Here is a 17,941-nt window from a genome sequence, read left to right on the forward strand (position 1 = left end):
ATGATATCCCCAGTTGGCCTTTGAAAGGTACCTGTGGATAGTATTCTCAAGCTTACACATACCTTCGTGTCTACTGGGATGGGTTTCCATCTGTTATTTCTGGCTCTTAGGTGTGGCCGGCACAGCTCAACAAGTTGCTGTATGGTGTCCCTGTCCACACTGTAACGCGCTACTATATCCAGATCATGTATCCCCTGGCAGGTTACCCTGGGTCTGAACACTCTTCTCCTCCTCCAGTGCCTGAGCTGGTTGTCAGCATCATCCTCCACACCACCTGCAGTCTCCAACACATACTGGTGAATTAAAGCTATGGCAGCCCCTAACATGTACATATTAAAAGTTCCCCATCTATATACACCAATGGTGCAGAGTGTCTGGTAATACACAAGTGTGTGAGGTGTTTTCACACTTAATACTATTGTGCTATGGATGCTGCTGGTGTAATTGGGTGTGTATGTGCAATTCCAGCTGCAGGGTATCTTAATTATGGGTTTTACAGCGGGTACTGATATTGTGGGGCCTTTGGTGCTGAATTACGCTTGGCTGCCATGATTCATCTATTGCCCTTTACTTCACGTTTCAACCCGATTCCCCTCCCATTGTCAGGCATGCATCCAAGCTGCCAGCTTTCTTGTTTTGTACTTTTGCAACCCAGGACTGTGTTGCAAAATGTGTTATGTAGCTGATCTACTGCAAGTTTGCTTTGTTCTGCTGTGACAGTTCTCTTTTCTTTGCAGTACAGCACCTCCCCGTTCCTGTTCTGCAGGTAGCTGCTAACAGGCTTGTTAGCTGTTGTCAATGGCCCACTGTGGGTTCCTAGGTGTTAATTACTAATTTGTACTCCAATTACCATGCTGTAGCATTTCCTTATTTTTTTCCCGTATCCTTCCAGTTTTGGCTCTGATTCTCACCGCGCACAGCTGTTTACCGGGTTTCAGGAGCATTTTCATCCACGTTCACATGCATATTCAGTTACCTTGTGTGCTCTCAGCTAAGCAAAGGTATGGCTACTTCAACACACCCCTATCCTGCAGCTTTGCTTTGCAACAGGCAAACCAGATTAGCAATGCTCCAATGTGCTTACAGCTAAGGTGGCACACCCCTCTCTTGATGTCATCTTTATCTCCAGGCCACATCTCGGTGTTGTACCGCTACGCTGTGATGTACATCCTTACGCCAACAGGGATTTTGTGATTCATCTCATTTGCATGGCATTGCCTACTAATTCCTAGTTACTGCTCAGAACACTGTCACAGCCGCTTAGCAACCCTTGTGTCATGGTGTGGTGTAGCATGCGTGCCATTGCTTATTATGGGGAATTCATGAAATGTGTTACATTGCAGATTTATTCCATATAATTATATTTTCATTGTGATCCCATTTGCGCACCGATGCCCTGCGATTTAACTTTGCGTTAGTGTGGGCATGACATTAAATGTTCTTTTTTATATGTTGTGCATGTTTTTTTTATGTCAATGGCTATATATTTAGCCATTGGCATATATTAACAGTATAAAACGTGAGTTTGGTCCACTGTCATGGAGCGATTTTATGTTTGAAAAATGTAAACCGTTTTTTTTTTGGTTTACATTTCTGTATGCTTATACTACGCCTGCACGACTTCCCGAATTGCTATACACTTTCATTTGCATGCTACACTGCTGTGCATGAGGTAATTAGCATACATGCACCGGGAGCTGTGCGGGTGTGGAGTATGCAAGTAGTGCACATGGAAACAGCTCGTACCTGAATCGCTCGGTGGCCATATTTGGTGTTAGATCGCCGACGCTACGCCTGCGCCTGGTGCAAGCTTCATGAATCCCGGGGTTAGTGTCATCAGATGATTCTATTCAGTACATAATCCCACCACTGAATTTGACTTATACTTTTTTTAATTGGTTGTTGGTTGAGCCTTTACAGTCAGAAATCTAAAACTTGAGCATTAGATTGTTTGAATTGATGTAATGTGTGATCATTTGCCTTTGTAAGACATGAGTTAGAGTTCTACTGAATTTGTAAAAACTCTTAATTTGCAGTACTTTTTTCAATATCCATTTTATGCAGTCAGTTTTAATATGCATACATTGTATATATTAAGTGGATATCTGAAATGTGACTATTTTGATAACAGGTAGGACAGAAACCTGAGTGGTATTTATATATTAATTAAGGATTGAGCTGCACTTTTGAGAGACCCATTGTTTGAATTATTAGATGATATCTGACTGCAGGATTGGTAGAACTGGAGAGGTTATAACTGAGCTGGTATTGGATGTCTTATGCTGTGCCCTTGCAAAGGGTAAATTTTGACCCATATATTTCTACTAGTTTGGCTACTAAAATGAAAAGTGGTAAACAATACTTTTATTTGAGTGTATTACATCTTCCCAATAGTACACTTAATTTATAATCATCTTGTTTAAAGGATGTTAATAGCTTGTTAGCATAAAATAATAAATGGATGATTGCAAATTGTATCCTGACTCTAAAATATGACATCTAGTGTTATCAGGTGAGTTTATTCAGTGCATAATTTTCCCCCACTGAATTTGAATTGTACTTTTATTGACTGCATGATGATTGGGCCTCTACAACCAAAAATCTAAAACTTGAGTAATGGATTGTTTGATTTGATGTAATGTGTGATCATTTGACTGTAACACTTTCTACCCATATTTCTAAATCATGTATTCATGTATCCAAAACATTTCAAAAAATATATTTTCAAAATGGGCCAAATGATGAGGTCTGTAACTATTTAGCTGAATGTAACTAGAACGATCTTTACAGTTGTTTGGATGGAAACAGGAAACTGTACATATTAATTACATGCTTCTTGTGACAGAGTCATACTGTCTATTGAAAATGAACATCAGTCCATCTCCATGGTTTGATTTGCAACTTAAACAGTTATTGAAACAAAAAAGCAGTATAATTCAGAAAAAAATGAGCACTGTTCAAAGTTACAACTACTATAAACTGAAATGTCAGAAGAGGAAAACAAGCTTACTAGAATTCAAAATTTCATGAAGTGAAGGGTAACAACTGCGAAACTGTAGGCTTAAATGCGACAAGGCAGCCCACATGCTGCAAGAGTTAAAAAAGTTGAGCAGAACACGACATGATCAGCTTGCAGGTGTGAATGAGTTAGTCTAATGTAGAATCCTTTAACCTTATTATTGTACACTTACTCCCCTTTTAGCTAAATATTTACTACTTTTATGACTTAGGCTGAAAATGTACTAACATTATAAGTATAATTTCAGCTTTTAAGCACCCAGTAACTTAGTCAGAATGCCCTTTCTTACTTAATAATATCTCTGCACTATTGGAGTTAAGATGATTATCTGAAACAATATGCCTTATGATGTTGAGACTTCTATTGCAGTGGTGTCAAAGACAGGTGAATCAGAAGGCAGAGATACAGTGGCTATAAAAAGTTTACACACCCCTGTTAAAATGCCAGTTTTTTATGATATAAAAATGAGACCATAATAAATCATTTCAAAACTTTTTCCACCTTTAGTCTGACCTATAACCCATACAATTCAATTGAAAAACAAACAAATCTGTTAGGGGAAAAATATAAAAAATAAAAAAGTACAATAAGCTGATTGCGTGTGCCCACCTTTAAACTAATACTTTGTTGAAGCACCTTTTGATTTAATTACAGCATTCAATCTTCTTGGGTAGGAGTCTATTAGCATGGCACATCTTGACTTGGCAATATCTGACCACTCTTCCTTGCAAAAGCACTCCAAATCTGTCAGATTGGATATAATCTCTTATGCACAGCCCTCTTCAGGTTATCTAGGTTATTTAGGTCTGGACTCTGTCTGGGCCATTCCAAAACTTTAATTTTCTTCTGGTGAAGCCATTCTTTTGTTGATTTGGATGTATGCTTGGGGTCATTGTCATGTTGAAAGGTGAAATTCCTCTTCATTTTCAGCTTTCTAGCAGAGACTTGAAGGTTTTGGGCCAAAAATGACTGGTATTTGGAACTGTTCATAATTCTATCCACCTTGACTAAAGCCCCAGTTCCAGATGAAGAAAAGCAACCCCAAAGCATGATACTGCCACCACCATGCTTCACTATGGGGATGGTGTTCTTTTGGTGATGCAAAGTGTTGTTTTTGCGCCAAATGTACCTTTTGGAATTGTGGGCAAAAAGTTCAACCTTGATCCCATCAGACCATAACACATTTTCCAACATGCTTAGACTTGATGTATTGTTTTGCAAATTTTTGCTGGGCCTGGGTATTTTTCTGTGTAAGAAAAGGCTTCCATCTTGCAACTCTACCCTATAGCCCAGATATATAGAGACTACAGGAGATTGTTGTCACATGTAGTACACAACCAGTACTTGCCAGAAATTCCTGCAGCTCCTTCAGTGCTGCTGTAGGTCTCTTGGCAGCATCCCTGACCAGTTTTCATCTTGTCTTTTCATCAATTTTGGAGGGTCATCCATTTCTTTGCAACATCACTATTGCCCCATAATTTCTCCACTTTTTGATGACTGTCTTCACTGTGTTCCATGGTATATCCAATGCTGTGGACATTTTTTGTACCCTTCTCCTGACTGATACCTTTCAACAATGAGATAATCTTGTTGCTTTGTAAGCTCTCTGTGAACCATAGCTTGCATTAATTGATGGCAGGTGTGTACCCAAGAAGACTGAAAGCTGTAATTAAATCAAAAGGTGCTTCAACAAAGTATTAATTTAAGGGTGTGCACACTTATGCAACCAGCTTATTGTATGTTTTTTTTTATTTTTTATATTTATTCCCCTAACATATTTATTTGTTTTAAAGTTGAATTGTACAGGTTATAGGTCACATTAAAGGTGGGAAAAGTTGTGAAATGGTTTATTGTGGTCTCATTTTTTATATCACAAAAACCTGGCATTTTTACAGGGGTGTGTACACTTTTTATATCCACTGTATACAAATTAGGTTAGCATTTTTTATATCCACTGTATATAACTTAGGTTACCATTATCTCTGTGGTTATGCCTTACAGTTGTGCAACAATTATCTGATAGACATGCATGTCCATGTGATCACCCACATTCACAGTATAAGGTAATAGACACATTCTGGTGGTTAGCCATCCATGTGACCATTTTTCATCTCACTAGTCCTGTGTGAGTACTATATTCTGCTGTGTTTCTTCTGTACCTCTCTTCAGACATTGAGATTTAAGAGGTTTAAATAAATAATATTGCTAGTTTGTTTTTTTTTAACTGCATGTACTAACTTACAATAAGAAAACAGGAACTGGTCCACTTTGTGTTGCAGAGGAATGTCTTCTTTATCCATGGACTGTATAGACTTCTTGAAAGCCTAGAAGAACATTTTAGCTAATTTCTTGGTAGACAAATGATAAGGAATTCTATCTTTATGTAATGCTGTTTCTCTTTATAAAAATGTCATTCTCCTTGTAGGTAAATCATAGTCCCTTGTTATAATCTATTCAGGCAATCCATTTCCAGATCTTATAACCATATTGGTCTTCTCTAGTGTCAGTGATATTAAAGAAAGTACCTCTGGCCATTTGGAATGAATATCAACTGCTAATAAGAACACAGTGCTAATGAATGGGCAGGCAAAGTAAATGTGTACTCATTGCCACGGTGATTATGGCTACTCCCAGAAGTGCAGTTTGCCAGATGTGGTGATTTCTAAGCCACTTTATATCTTGCACTGTACCTTGCTTCATCCTCAATTTATTTAGCAATGGCAGGTAATAACGTTCTTCTTAATTCTCTGATGGAGTCCCTTGAGCAGACTGTCAAGTATTCTAGCATGTAGATTTACATGAATGGCTACATGTGAACCACACATCAAAGCCTCTTGCTGCTAATTCTTAGCTAGCCCCCATTGCATGGTGAGGTTCTAAATCTTTAACAAATGATGGGCATTTCTTATTTCTTCTTGGCTCTGTGTATTAGTCGTAGGCAGCAATACTACTAGAATCAGTCTGACTACCTCTAAGGGATCTTCATAATCAGGCCTCACTTTGTCTGCTGTCAAGGAAGGAAGTTATGATAGGATAACAGCATTATTATATTACTTTTAAGCTCCTAAAAGAGTGTTATATGCTGCAAGCATTACTAGAATTTCCTTCCTTGGGTTAGAATTTGTAACTATGGGTTGATGTTCATCAACTATGTCCAGCTTTATCTATATAGACAGAAGATGCATTTCCTTTCCCGTGAGACCAGGCTTACAGCTTCACAGTCAAACTGAATAAAACTGTACTCTGGATGAAACATGATCTACATTTAAAAGCAATTGGGTGTTCCATGCCATCCTGCAGCATGTGGGATGTCATAGTAGCAGTACCATGAATGAAGGGCTATGTGTTAGCTTTAGTGATAAGGTGGGGTCACAGGGCATGAGAACTGTCTAGTTATCAAACCTTCAAAACTTTAAACACTTCTATCTGTCTCTGTCTCTGTCTATAGCAGAACATTTATAGTATAAGGTACTGCAGTTAGATTTGGCAGAAACTTGTGACAGTCCCTCACAAGACTCCCAGTACAATCTAAGCTGGTCACATTTATGGGTGTGATGCTTGTAACACCACTCTGTTTCCTGTGATTTGTGTAAATCCTCTTTATTACCTCTGTTGAAGCTATACTCACAACATAAGACCTCACCTCTGACAAACTTACACTCGTTCCTCTTTGTCCTTAAGCCATAAAGTCTCAGCTGGTCTTTACCTTCTTCGTCATGTTTCCCAGCTGTGACATCATCAATATCATTAATATCATCAAGGTAACACTGCATCCCACTTATATCTTTTTTTAAACTTCAACTGTGCCTGTTTGCCAAATTGTTGGAGCAGAAGTTATGTCAAAAACAAGACAAACACATCAGAATACACATTTGTTGATGCTGATTGTCAAAAAAATTTCAGGTAAGTCCTCAACTTCTATTTTTATGTAGCCATATGATAAATCAGTCTTTGAAAATGTTCTCCTTCTGGTAAGGAATCAAATATACCCTCTGTGTGAGACAGAGGATGCTGGACTATGTGGAGCACAGGGTTGATGATTACTTGGAATCTGACACAAATATCTATATCTGCAGCCTTCTCCTTTATGACTGGAACCATTGGTGTAGTCTATTTACTCTACTTCAGATTGAAAATTGTTACTCATCCAAATGCCCAGGTTCCTTTTCCACCTTTTTTTCAGCAGAAAGTGCACTAAGCAAACCCTGTAAAACTTGTGTGTAGCAGTTTTCTCTCTGTCACTCTGAAACTTTATTCCCTTGAGGTTGCCTATGCCACCCCCAGATCCTTGTTTAGAATAAGTTAGCAGGTGCAGGTAGCACTATCATTTGTTGACACATTCAGAGTTTTAATTCTGCATCAAGCCAAATGAATTTTCCATAGCCATTCTTATGTGAATAGTCCTGGCCCACCACTGCCCAGCACATATACATCCTAACGATGTATCTGTTACTGTAACCTGAGTATTTTACTTTCCGTTATCACTCGTTTTCCTGTGTACGTTTGGAGTATCATTGACATCTTCTGTAACGGCAGCCTCATGAATGGTCTATCATCATCAAAAGCTGAAATAGCACATGGCACGTATCCTTTTAAGTTCCAGTTTTTAAACTTAAATTAGGCCCCCTCTGACATAATCTCTGAAATTTTCTGACCCCAGTCTGAATTGCTGTCTAGTTTGAGGTATAACAAATCAACACTTGCTTCTGGGTTTAATTCTTGTTCACTCATGTTATGTATATATTATTTTGTGCTGTAAGCACTTCTGTCAAAGCACTTTCTGCTTCTTACCACCATGCGTTTTGTTGCCTTTGCACATTGTATGTGCTCTCACCTTTGCTAGTTATTAAGCCTCACACTGCTCACAGATGTGCTGGAGCTTGTCTCAAAAAATAAAGATGTTCTTGTAAAAAAAGTAATAAAAAAATAAATACTTTGTGGATGCATTGGTTACGTTTCCAAAAAAAAAAAAAAAAAACAGGTAGAAAAATGTATTAGGTATATATTTCAACCTGCAAAACAAAATCAACAAATTAGCGTTATCTTGATAAGTTGTACTAAAATGCAGTGCCACAAAGCTCTCTCCTGTCTCTAATAATGTCTCTTTTATGTTCTTTCGGTGTGATATACAGTGCCCTAGCAGCCACAGAAATATAAATGTAAACCCTATGACACCATGACATCTCCAGGCATAAGTAAGATTTGTGGACTAGCAAAAGAAAAAAAAGTTGTTTCAAATCTAAGGTCATTTAGTTTTTCAAACAAAAATGTGATATTACTGAAGCCAGTACATACTGCACAAGTGACTGTCCCCTTGTGACTAAGATGTAATATTTGCAACCCCCTACAATGTGGACAGCATGATTGCTCAGCGGTAGGAGTTCTGCCTTTGATCTGCAGAAATCCATTCTGACATCCAGTCATTGTCTTTCTGTCCTTGTGCCTGCATTGGGTTTCTCCAGGTACTACAGTTTCTGTCCATCTTCCAAAATCATTCTTCTTGACTAGCTACCATAAACTACCCATCTGTAATTGCATTTAGCCTTGTGGTCTGGACTGTGATCACTGAAGTAGGTCTGTGGACCAGCCCACCTACCTGGTTCAGTAATATTTAAGGAGTAAATGTTATGTTCCCATGAGCTGCACAGACTTGTAATTTTCCTGCCTAAGTGATGACTTTAGTGCCAGAACCCAAATACTTTCTGTGCCCTCAGATGAACTTGCAAACTGAAAAGGAGTCACATTTCTGTATCTTCCCACTGCCAGACTAAACTCATAATCAATATTTCACCACCTCAGTAGTGCTTTTGATTTGTCACATAGCCCCTACATTGGGTAAACCTATTCTGTGTCCGTGCATGTGACCTTGCCATTGCTTTACCTTTTCCTATTAGGGTGACAAGGCGTATTAACTCTTTTATAACTGTAATGTTCACAAAAACATATAGATGGCCACACATATATATATATATATATATAGTCTCCTGACTGTCTGTGCCATGCAAACTCTGTAACCAACTACTTATACCATGTACAACTTATTATGTTTTGTTCTGTACGGAGCTTTTCAACCCAGGACTTCACTGAAAATGGACACTAGTGGTCCAGCTGGACTATCCTGGCAAACAAATGTTAAATAAATAATATATATATATATATATATATATATATATATATATATATATATATATATATATATATATATATGCAGAAAATCAATTCTGTAATTCAAATTTCATTCTCTCCTTTGTTAGATAACGTTGCAGGTGAGCCCTTTAAATTGTTACAAGACATTCTTCCAGTGTGTACTGTACAGATCCTCAGCTACCAAAAGCTTACTGACAATTGAAAATCTAGAACATAGCTCATGTTTGTTACAAAATAAGGTTCTAAAAACAGCATAACATTGACTAGATTAATCTGTAAGATGGAAAATAAAAATAAACAATAAAAGCCCTACAGATTTCATTGTTTATTGCATTAGTGTTGTATATTTCCTTTTTTTTTTTTTTTTTTTTTTTATTAGTAAGACCTCCAAGTCAGTGACTACTAGTCTTCAAGCTATAGGTATAGTATAGTTTGCAAATTTGCATAGTTAACAATGACTAGAAAAGGGTTGGTCTGCTATTGCAGCTATGAGTCTGCAGTCATGCAGACATGTGCCATGAATATCAATCTCAGTGCGAATGAAAAAATCTGCTTCGACTGAACTAAATCCTTATAATTTAGTTTGTAGCTTGAGGGGAGGGGATGGAAGGAATTCACACTTGAGTTCAAGGTTGGCAGATTATACAGCTGGACTCTGCTATGATTCAAATATGTGCTTTTCTCAGTAAATTAAACAAAATTGTAACAGGCTAAGACCTACCGCAGAATGTTCCCTCATCCTGACACTTTTTCTTTATTTTTACAGAGTAGCTCACCATGAGGGTCTGCTGTTTATGCACTTGGTTACTGTTGCTGATCATCAGAATAGAGGCAGACTATGGTAAGTAATGGGATTTTTTTCACTTTGTTTTGCACTAATGATAAGCAAGGCCGACAAAAGACTGTGAGAAAATGGGATGGGGGAGCAACGTTATTTCCAGTAACCACTCTGCATAACCTAATCACAGTATTATCCCTTTCCCACTTCCTCACCTTAGCCGTAAGACATAAAGAGCCTGTTCTTCATATCATTTTGTCCTTAACTGCCGACACTGACCCATGCTGTATGAGTTTCAGCATCTCACGTTTTAAAATGTGCAGACTAATGTTCTCTCATTTTGCATTACTTACAATATTTAAAATGAACAAAAAAGTACAGATGTTAGAAAACTTGTGCAAGTTAGCAAAAATAAATAAATAAAATGAAACAGAGTAGGCTGTGTCCTTGAAATTCCTCTGGATACAGCATCTTGACTTTAGAAAGCAGTGAGGGAGACAGACTTCATATGTGTTTTTCATTCGTTTTTGATGTTTTTGTTTAATTTTTTATATCAAATACTCAGATGAGCTTCAAATTGCAGAACTCATCATCACCATTCTATGTCTGCCTTGATAGGCATCTCCTTTCCAGCTGAATAGCACAGTTAATGGGATGAGCAGTAGGCCTGGGAGCTATAAAGGCCACAGTTTAGCAGCCCCTGCACATTACTTATCCTGCAAATTAATTATACTGTTCTTTCACTAGGGTAAGTTAAATGCAGTCAGCATACAGAACATTGCATGCACGCTGCCTCTAGTACAGTAGCCAGGACATTTTGCTGCCCATGTAGTCTTTGTGCAGATTAGTTATCAGCTACCATAAATGTTCCATGACTTGGAAAAGTGCATCCTACTGTCCTCTTGATGTATTGTTATTGCTGTTGTAGCTGAGATCCTGGCATACAAAATGGAAATACTAGCAGTCTGCCTTATGAACACTGCAGGTACACAACTGTTAACTTAGGTGCATCCATGGGCTACTTAAATAAAGATTTAAATTAAAAGTCTCCAAGAAAACTGAATGCCATTGTCTAGGATGGAAATCCTCTTTACACAGAAAACACATCTTAAGCATTCTTCTCAGTGCTTGTTCCATAGTTCAGGAATATGCTGGGTATCAAATAATTTTCTTTTTAAAATATTACTAATAATTATGTTAATAAATGGGTCTTTTCTTTTGTTAGCAAAAATAAATCATGAAACAGTTCAGGACATTTTTGTGGCTCTAAAGGTCAAATATAAAGCACTTCTTAACTTTAGATATGTCACCAGAAAAAAAAAAACAATACAAACTCTACCCTCTCAAATTTTGTCATTCTCTTATGTGAAAATTGACATCAACAAACTATGGCTAATCAAGTTTGCCAATGCCTGCAAACTGTGGGAAGCATACCTCTCAACTGTACAGATTTCCACAGAATGTCCAGATTTTTGCCTCATATTTTTGGTCCGTTTTTCATAAAATTGTGGTTTTCTGGGAAATTAGTGGTAAATTATTAAAAACTGAAAATCTGAGTTTTCGACTTCATACCCTTCATAAAATTCATGCTAATGAAAAAGCTATTATTCTATCGACTTTCTAAGTTTGTAAGAGCAATATTTAAAATTGTCCCTATTTTTGGGCCTTTGTCCCACTTTTATTTAGGGCTTTGTCCAGATTTCTTGCTCTAAGATGTTGAGAGGTATGATGGGAGGTGTCTATCAAATCCTAATCTACATTGCTTCATCTGGCAACATAGCTGATCCTCAGACTGGTGCCCCAGTCAACCCAAAGTTGATAATCAAAAAAGAAAGAAAAAAGGTCTTACATTCTGAAATGTATAATATCCTTCCTTGAAGCTGCTTGCTACAATTACTAACATGCTGACCTCACAAATGCAACATTGTCATTCATTAAAGAAGCCACAATATCGCCTGTGGCTTCTTATACGAATGCCAGTTCTGCACTTGTACCCCACTTACAGCTGCCAATTGCATTCCCTAGCAGCATGTGCCCAGGGCAGCCATCCTCTTAACCCACCATAATTATGACTATTGCATTCTAACACTTACATTTTCCTGCAAGGGCTGCATCAAAAAATGATTTATGTGTTAATCAAAAGTGTATCCTTAATTCTAGGAAATGTAGTATTGTTTCTTTTGGCAAATTTATTATCACCCCCCATATTCCATAAAGATAACCTTTTTTTTAAATGTGTCCTAGTTTTCAGAGTATTGGGTACCTAGAAAGTCCTTCTACATTACATAATGTATGTTTTGTGGTATTTCTTCAAAGTCAAGAGAGATTTTCCTCCTTTATTAAACCAGCCATTGAATATGATGCCTTCTTGAATATGTAACTTACTAAACACTTAAATCAGCTCAAGAGACCTCAGTGTTTGCTCACAAAAAGATCTTAGGTTTCAGTACCCATAACTACTGTAAGAGTTTAGATGTCCTATCCCTGTACTTAGTATCATACAGGCTGTTGGGGGTAATCTTTGCTTAGCCTTCCATGCTATAAATAACCCAGCCCTTAAACAGATCCGGTGAGAAAACAAATACCTGCTATGGAGGCCTAAGCCTATAGCACCACATTAACTGTGCAAGCTGGCTTAACATGTACCTAATGAAGCATATACTTAATTTTTGGAACAGGTTCTCCTTACATATTAAGTAGAGTACTTCACTGGAAACCTTTAAAGTCACTCTGTATGATTGGATGAGTGTTTGCAAAATCCCCCCTAACTAATGCGAGGATACTATAGTTAATGGGGGACACTATCACTCTGTCAGCTGTATATCTTAATATGGCTGAGCGTCTTGATGGTCTTCTTGGCTAGACTCCAAGTAAGAACACATGAACCTATGAACCTATGACACAACTTCATTATCCTGATTTCACAGATCTAAAGACTAGTTCGCTGCAAGAATAGGCAACCTGTTCTCTCTTCTCAGTTTATCCTTTCTGTTCAGGATAACCCCTGACTCTGGTCACCAACATGAACTTGTGTACACATATTATATCTTCCCATCTCTTTTGGACTCAGTTGAGGAGACTATCAGCTGCCCTAGTTTGTGATCACATCTTTCTCTCCATGTTACACATCCTTCTCTATGGACATCTTTGAATGCCCTGATTCCCATTTCTTTGTACATATCACTCTAAGAACTGCAGTCAGTACTCAAGATTTCCACACCCAGGAGTCTCTGATGTCATCCTAGCATTCCATTCATTGTTATCAGAGCCCTCCAGCTCTGCTTCCTGGTGGTCCAGTCCAGGTGTGATAATGTCAGACTTTCCAGATCCTTCCTCAGACTCTTCCTCTAGTGATGCAACTGTTCTGTATTGTCAAAGCAAAAAATGTAATTCTGTTATCTTTTTCATCAGATTTACCAAGAGAAAATGAACTGAAGAATAAAGCACCCCAAATCAAATGATATGGTATTCTGCTTGCTTTTCCCTTAGTCCTTATATTGCCTCCTTAGTACAAACATCTGTGATCTACCCTCCAGTTATGTCATAGTTCAGTTCCTCATTCTCTTGCCTTGTTCAATTATCTTCAGTTTTTATTGTAGTAAGCTGTGCAGGACCAAGTCTTAGGCCTTTCTGACAGTCACATAAACCACAGCTAGTGGATCTACACTGCTGTGATTCTCTCTCTCTCTCTCTCTCTCAGACACTCTTGTAAGCTAATTATAATATTGGATTATGGCTTATGCTCACCTCAGCATTTCAGCAATTGCCCTACTATTAGAGTAACAAATATGGCCTTGAAATACGTATGTAGAATTCCAAGACAGTCCAGTCTTGATGGGTTCTTATATTCCAATCTGGAAACATCTAGCTCTAAAGATAGGTGCCAATAAAATGCATCTCTCTTCATCTGGGAAATCAAGGAAGTAATAAACCTTACTGACCTGATGCAGGAAACATGCAGCAATCAGGTTGATCAAGCTTCCTATAATCACTTGCAAAAGAAATATGAACTGCCAAAGTCTCCCTTTTGGCAATATTTATAATTATGGCATGTGTGCAGTTTATATCACTTAAGCTATGACAGTTATTTTTTTTCTTTAATTTTAACTGTTTACACTGTTATTAAGAACATTTGCAATGGATTCATTGTCACACATCCAGGCATTCTGTCTGAAACTGAAACTTCATGTTGTTATTATATGTTTCCAAAATAAAGTGGTGCAATAGTGCTCAAATAAAACACTGGAACCAAAAAGGAGCGCTAACCTGAAGGAAGTCAACTGGCATTGATGAAAGCGCTTAACATTTTGTAATAAACTGAAGACTGAGGACTCGCATGAAGACTGAGGACTCGCAAAGTTTAGTGCTCTTTTTTGGTTCCAGTGTTATTGTATGTTTGCAGGCAAGAGGACAGTTTAGACTATTTCATTCATTTTATCTGACTTGCACAGTGCTCCATAAACAGTGCATATTCTGTAAGTTTAAAGCAGAGTGTGAAATACAACAAAGCCTGAGGAAGGTTAGGGCAGTCCAGACTAAATAAAGATAAATTAGAAATAAGCTTGGTACATTTTTTACCCCAGAAAAACAAATGTCCTGCATGACACTGTATAAGCAGTTATCAAGCATTCGTACAGATTTAAAAGATAATCAGGCTATCTATTGAATGTGAAAAAATCTTCACTGTAATCATGCGAATTGTGGGACAACAAGAGTGAATATAGGGATGTACACTAAGTTTGAGGTAGCAGTATCTCAGAGCAGTTGTATCTTCGTTAGTATGCAAATGTAGCAGGGTCTGGAGGTGTAGGACCACCACTTTTTTGTTGAGTACGGGCTTGCAAAGATATTTCAAACATGTCACACTGAGTTTTTCAATTTGCTGTTTTTCTGTTTGAATCACAGTTAATTTTTTAAAGTGCTGGCCCGGGACTTGCAGTATTTTATCTAAAATGCTTGTGATATAGGGAGCTAATATGGGCATTAGTTATAATTATAACCAATATTGATTCCAACTGACAAGATAGTTAAATAGGTTCATAAATTAAGGGTAACTAATAGTTAATTTTGTCCCTGACATGAGTTCAGTTTCCAAATAAATAACACTGTCATGCTAACAGTAACCTTTTGGGTCCACTGTAGCTACCAAAACAGAAATTTAAGAGAGCTACAAAACGAAACAAATGCAAAAATCTAAGCTCAGGGGGTCAATTAATGAAAGGACTAAGTGATATATATAAAACATAGCTTATCTAAACATTATAGTTATCACTCTGAAATAATGCTTGCCTACCAACTTGCCACAAAGGGTATTATACAAAGTCTACTCTGTTCATTGTTGATGAAGACGTACATGAGGTTAGATGAGATAGACAGCTTACATTGTTCTGCCATCACAACTATGTTGTGTAAACTAACATAATAATGTAATTAATAAGGTAGACTCAAAATTATGCCCCATATCACATTCAGCAAAGTATAACAAAAGGTCAGAATGCCCTCCTTTTTCTCATGTGTAGCCTCATTTGAGTGCCAACCATAAGTGATAAAACAAATTTGCATAATTTTGGTATATAAGTCAATTTTTTTATTTATTCCATTGATAAACAGTTAAAAGGAATTACATGCCAAAAACCTTGTACCTGTAAAATACTGTAAACATGCAAATGCAGTCTGACATAAGTCACTTGCATTAGTTAGCCAGTCTAGAATCAGAAGACATTATGGGCATAAGTGGGTCTTCTACAGGTGTCTGAGTCCCAGGCACTGGGATACCACCATTTTGCTGGCAGAGACTCGGGCATCTTGTAGCTTGTATGGAGCATTGCTTCCACTCAGACATAACTACATGTTTGGATAAGGTTTGTCAGCCATTTGAAGAGACTAGAGCTGTTGAACCTCAACCAAAAACAGCAGCCAAGTTTGAGCAATCTTAGTGCAGCAGCTATAAGGAGAGAGTGGGAGCTAGAAAGAGGACAGCTTAGGGTTTCAGGCTACCACTAGGAGGGGGATTTAGGTTTAGAGGTGGGAGCATCTTTTTTAGGGAAGAGGAAGGGAGGTTTTGGTTTGGGGAGTGATTGGAAACATTAGGTTTGGGGATCAGGAAGGTATTTATAAGTTTGGGGTATGGGAGTTGAGTTTTAGGATTAGGGAGTGATCAGGGAATTTAGGGTTAGGGAGAAGAGAGGAGAGTTTTAGGTTTAGGAAGCAATTGGGGAATTTAGGGTTAGCGAGGGTTGTGCTGTGCTTAGGGTTAGGGACCAATTGGTACTTTTAGGTTTAGAGTTAGAGTTCAAGTAAGACTATGCAGTTCAGTAGGGTCCTGTGGTTAGGAGGGCTAGGTAAATAACTAGGATCAGGCAAGTGGGAGTTGGGACACTTGTCAAGTAAAGTAAGTTGCTGCGAGCAAGTGTGTTGCAATCTGTTAGCATGAGAGTACTTATAGTAGATCAAAAAAAAAAAAAAAATGAAAACGGGCCACCAAGGTAGTAGAGCATTGCCAAACAGTTTAATTGAGCTCTGAGGAAGCCGTTAGAAATTTTTGGCAAAAGTGCTCAGTCTGTTGGTGCTCAATTAAACTGATTGGCAATGCTCTACTACCTTGGTGGCCCGTTTTTTTTTTTTTTGTTATTCTCATTTTTTTAGCCTTTCAGCTGTTTTGTGGTTTTACTTGTAATAGATTCCACATAAATTATTTTACAATACTATGCTACATGGAGTATCACTATGAAGATGTGTAGATTATTTGCTGCTCTATAGAAAGAAATGTTTTCCTTATTCATTCATATGTTGAGTATCAGAAATTAGATAGTTTAGTAGCCTCTATCTGCGCTGTTAATTGGCATTTTGAAGTAAAGATCCCCTTCTTGTTTTAAGGGCTTGAGAGGAGAGTGTTCTTTCCATAAATCAGTGTTATGATATACTAAATATTAATGTAAGTAACTACAACATTAAGTAAATAAATAAACGATGTAAAAAATTGTAAACATTTTGAGAGCTTTCCAAATAAAAAATAACAAAGAACTCTTCCTGACTTTTTCAGTGATAAACAAATAAGTAGCCCCAGAGACTGCCAAATACAATGAGACAGTTACAAGTGCTATGTACATAAATTCAAAATATCTATGATAAACATGAGTATTTTATAATATAAATTTGAATGAGGTAGGTGCACATGTACATGGTATAAATGAAATGGATAGCTGCTATAAGCCCATGAGTATTCTGATCGCAATCCATTTTCAGTAGCTTACTGCATTTATAAAATGTGAAAAAGTTTTAAAAATATAAGGGAAAATCACAAATATATGTTTACAATTACTCTGGTGTGCTAACATAATGAAAAATAGACCTTCCATCAATATGATAATGGCACCATTGCTCTGTAGAGATGTTTGTGCATGTGTGTGTGTGTGTGTGTGTGTGTGTGTGTGTGTGTGTGTGTGTGTGTGTGTGTGTGTGCGTGTGTGTGCGTGTGTGTGTGTGTGTGTGTGTGTGTATGTGTGGCTGTATATGTGCATATGCTAAAAAATTTGTATCAAAATAACACATAGTCACATAGTTAAAAGGCTATCTATCTGAGATTTGATAATGTGAGCCCCAAGATTATAAAAATTAAAGTTCAGATTTACATAATGACAACAAACTTTGAAAATCATTGTTACATATTTAAAATGTTTTGTTTTGTTTTTTGCAGGAGGCAAGCCTCACAGCACCCTCACATTTCTGCTAATCATGCATATTATTTCTGATATTGCAGCACCTCAGACAATATGAACTACTACCACATACAGCAGTTTGAGAGTTAGTATATATTTCCCCAAAGTCATACCTAAATTCTCACAGTTCTGAGGCTCACAGTTACATACTCAAACATGCAATGGGAAATCAATAAGACGTTATAACACAATGCAACAATCAATTGGTTAAAATGGTCAGCATACTTTTTTAAACATTTGATTCAACAAATAGCTCTGGCAAAACATACTATGAGCCTC

At 37.4% G+C, this 17,941-nt stretch overlaps 1 protein-coding gene across 2 annotated transcripts in view; it reads left to right on the top strand.

Moving 5' to 3' along the window:
• The window catches only part of LOC122817289 (galectin-3-binding protein-like), a 302,267-nt gene that overhangs the window by 150,209 nt on the left and 134,117 nt on the right, over nt 1-17,941 (top strand). The window contains exons 1-2 of one of the 2 annotated variants that reach the window (XM_044090516.1): nt 9,717-9,797; nt 9,933-10,007. In XM_044090516.1, the coding sequence (XP_043946451.1) occupies nt 9,944-10,007 (64 nt within the window). In that variant the 5' untranslated portion in view covers nt 9,717-9,797; nt 9,933-9,943. Of the gene's footprint in view, nt 1-9,716; nt 9,798-9,932; nt 10,008-17,941 lie in introns of those variants that run through there. The other variant, XM_044090515.1, reaches the window with a different exon arrangement.

Source organism: Protopterus annectens, chromosome 12.part0, assembly GCF_019279795.1.
Source record: "Protopterus annectens isolate FY-2018-M chromosome 12.part0, PAN1.0, whole genome shotgun sequence".
Classification (NCBI taxonomy): domain Eukaryota; kingdom Metazoa; phylum Chordata; order Ceratodontiformes; family Protopteridae; genus Protopterus; species Protopterus annectens.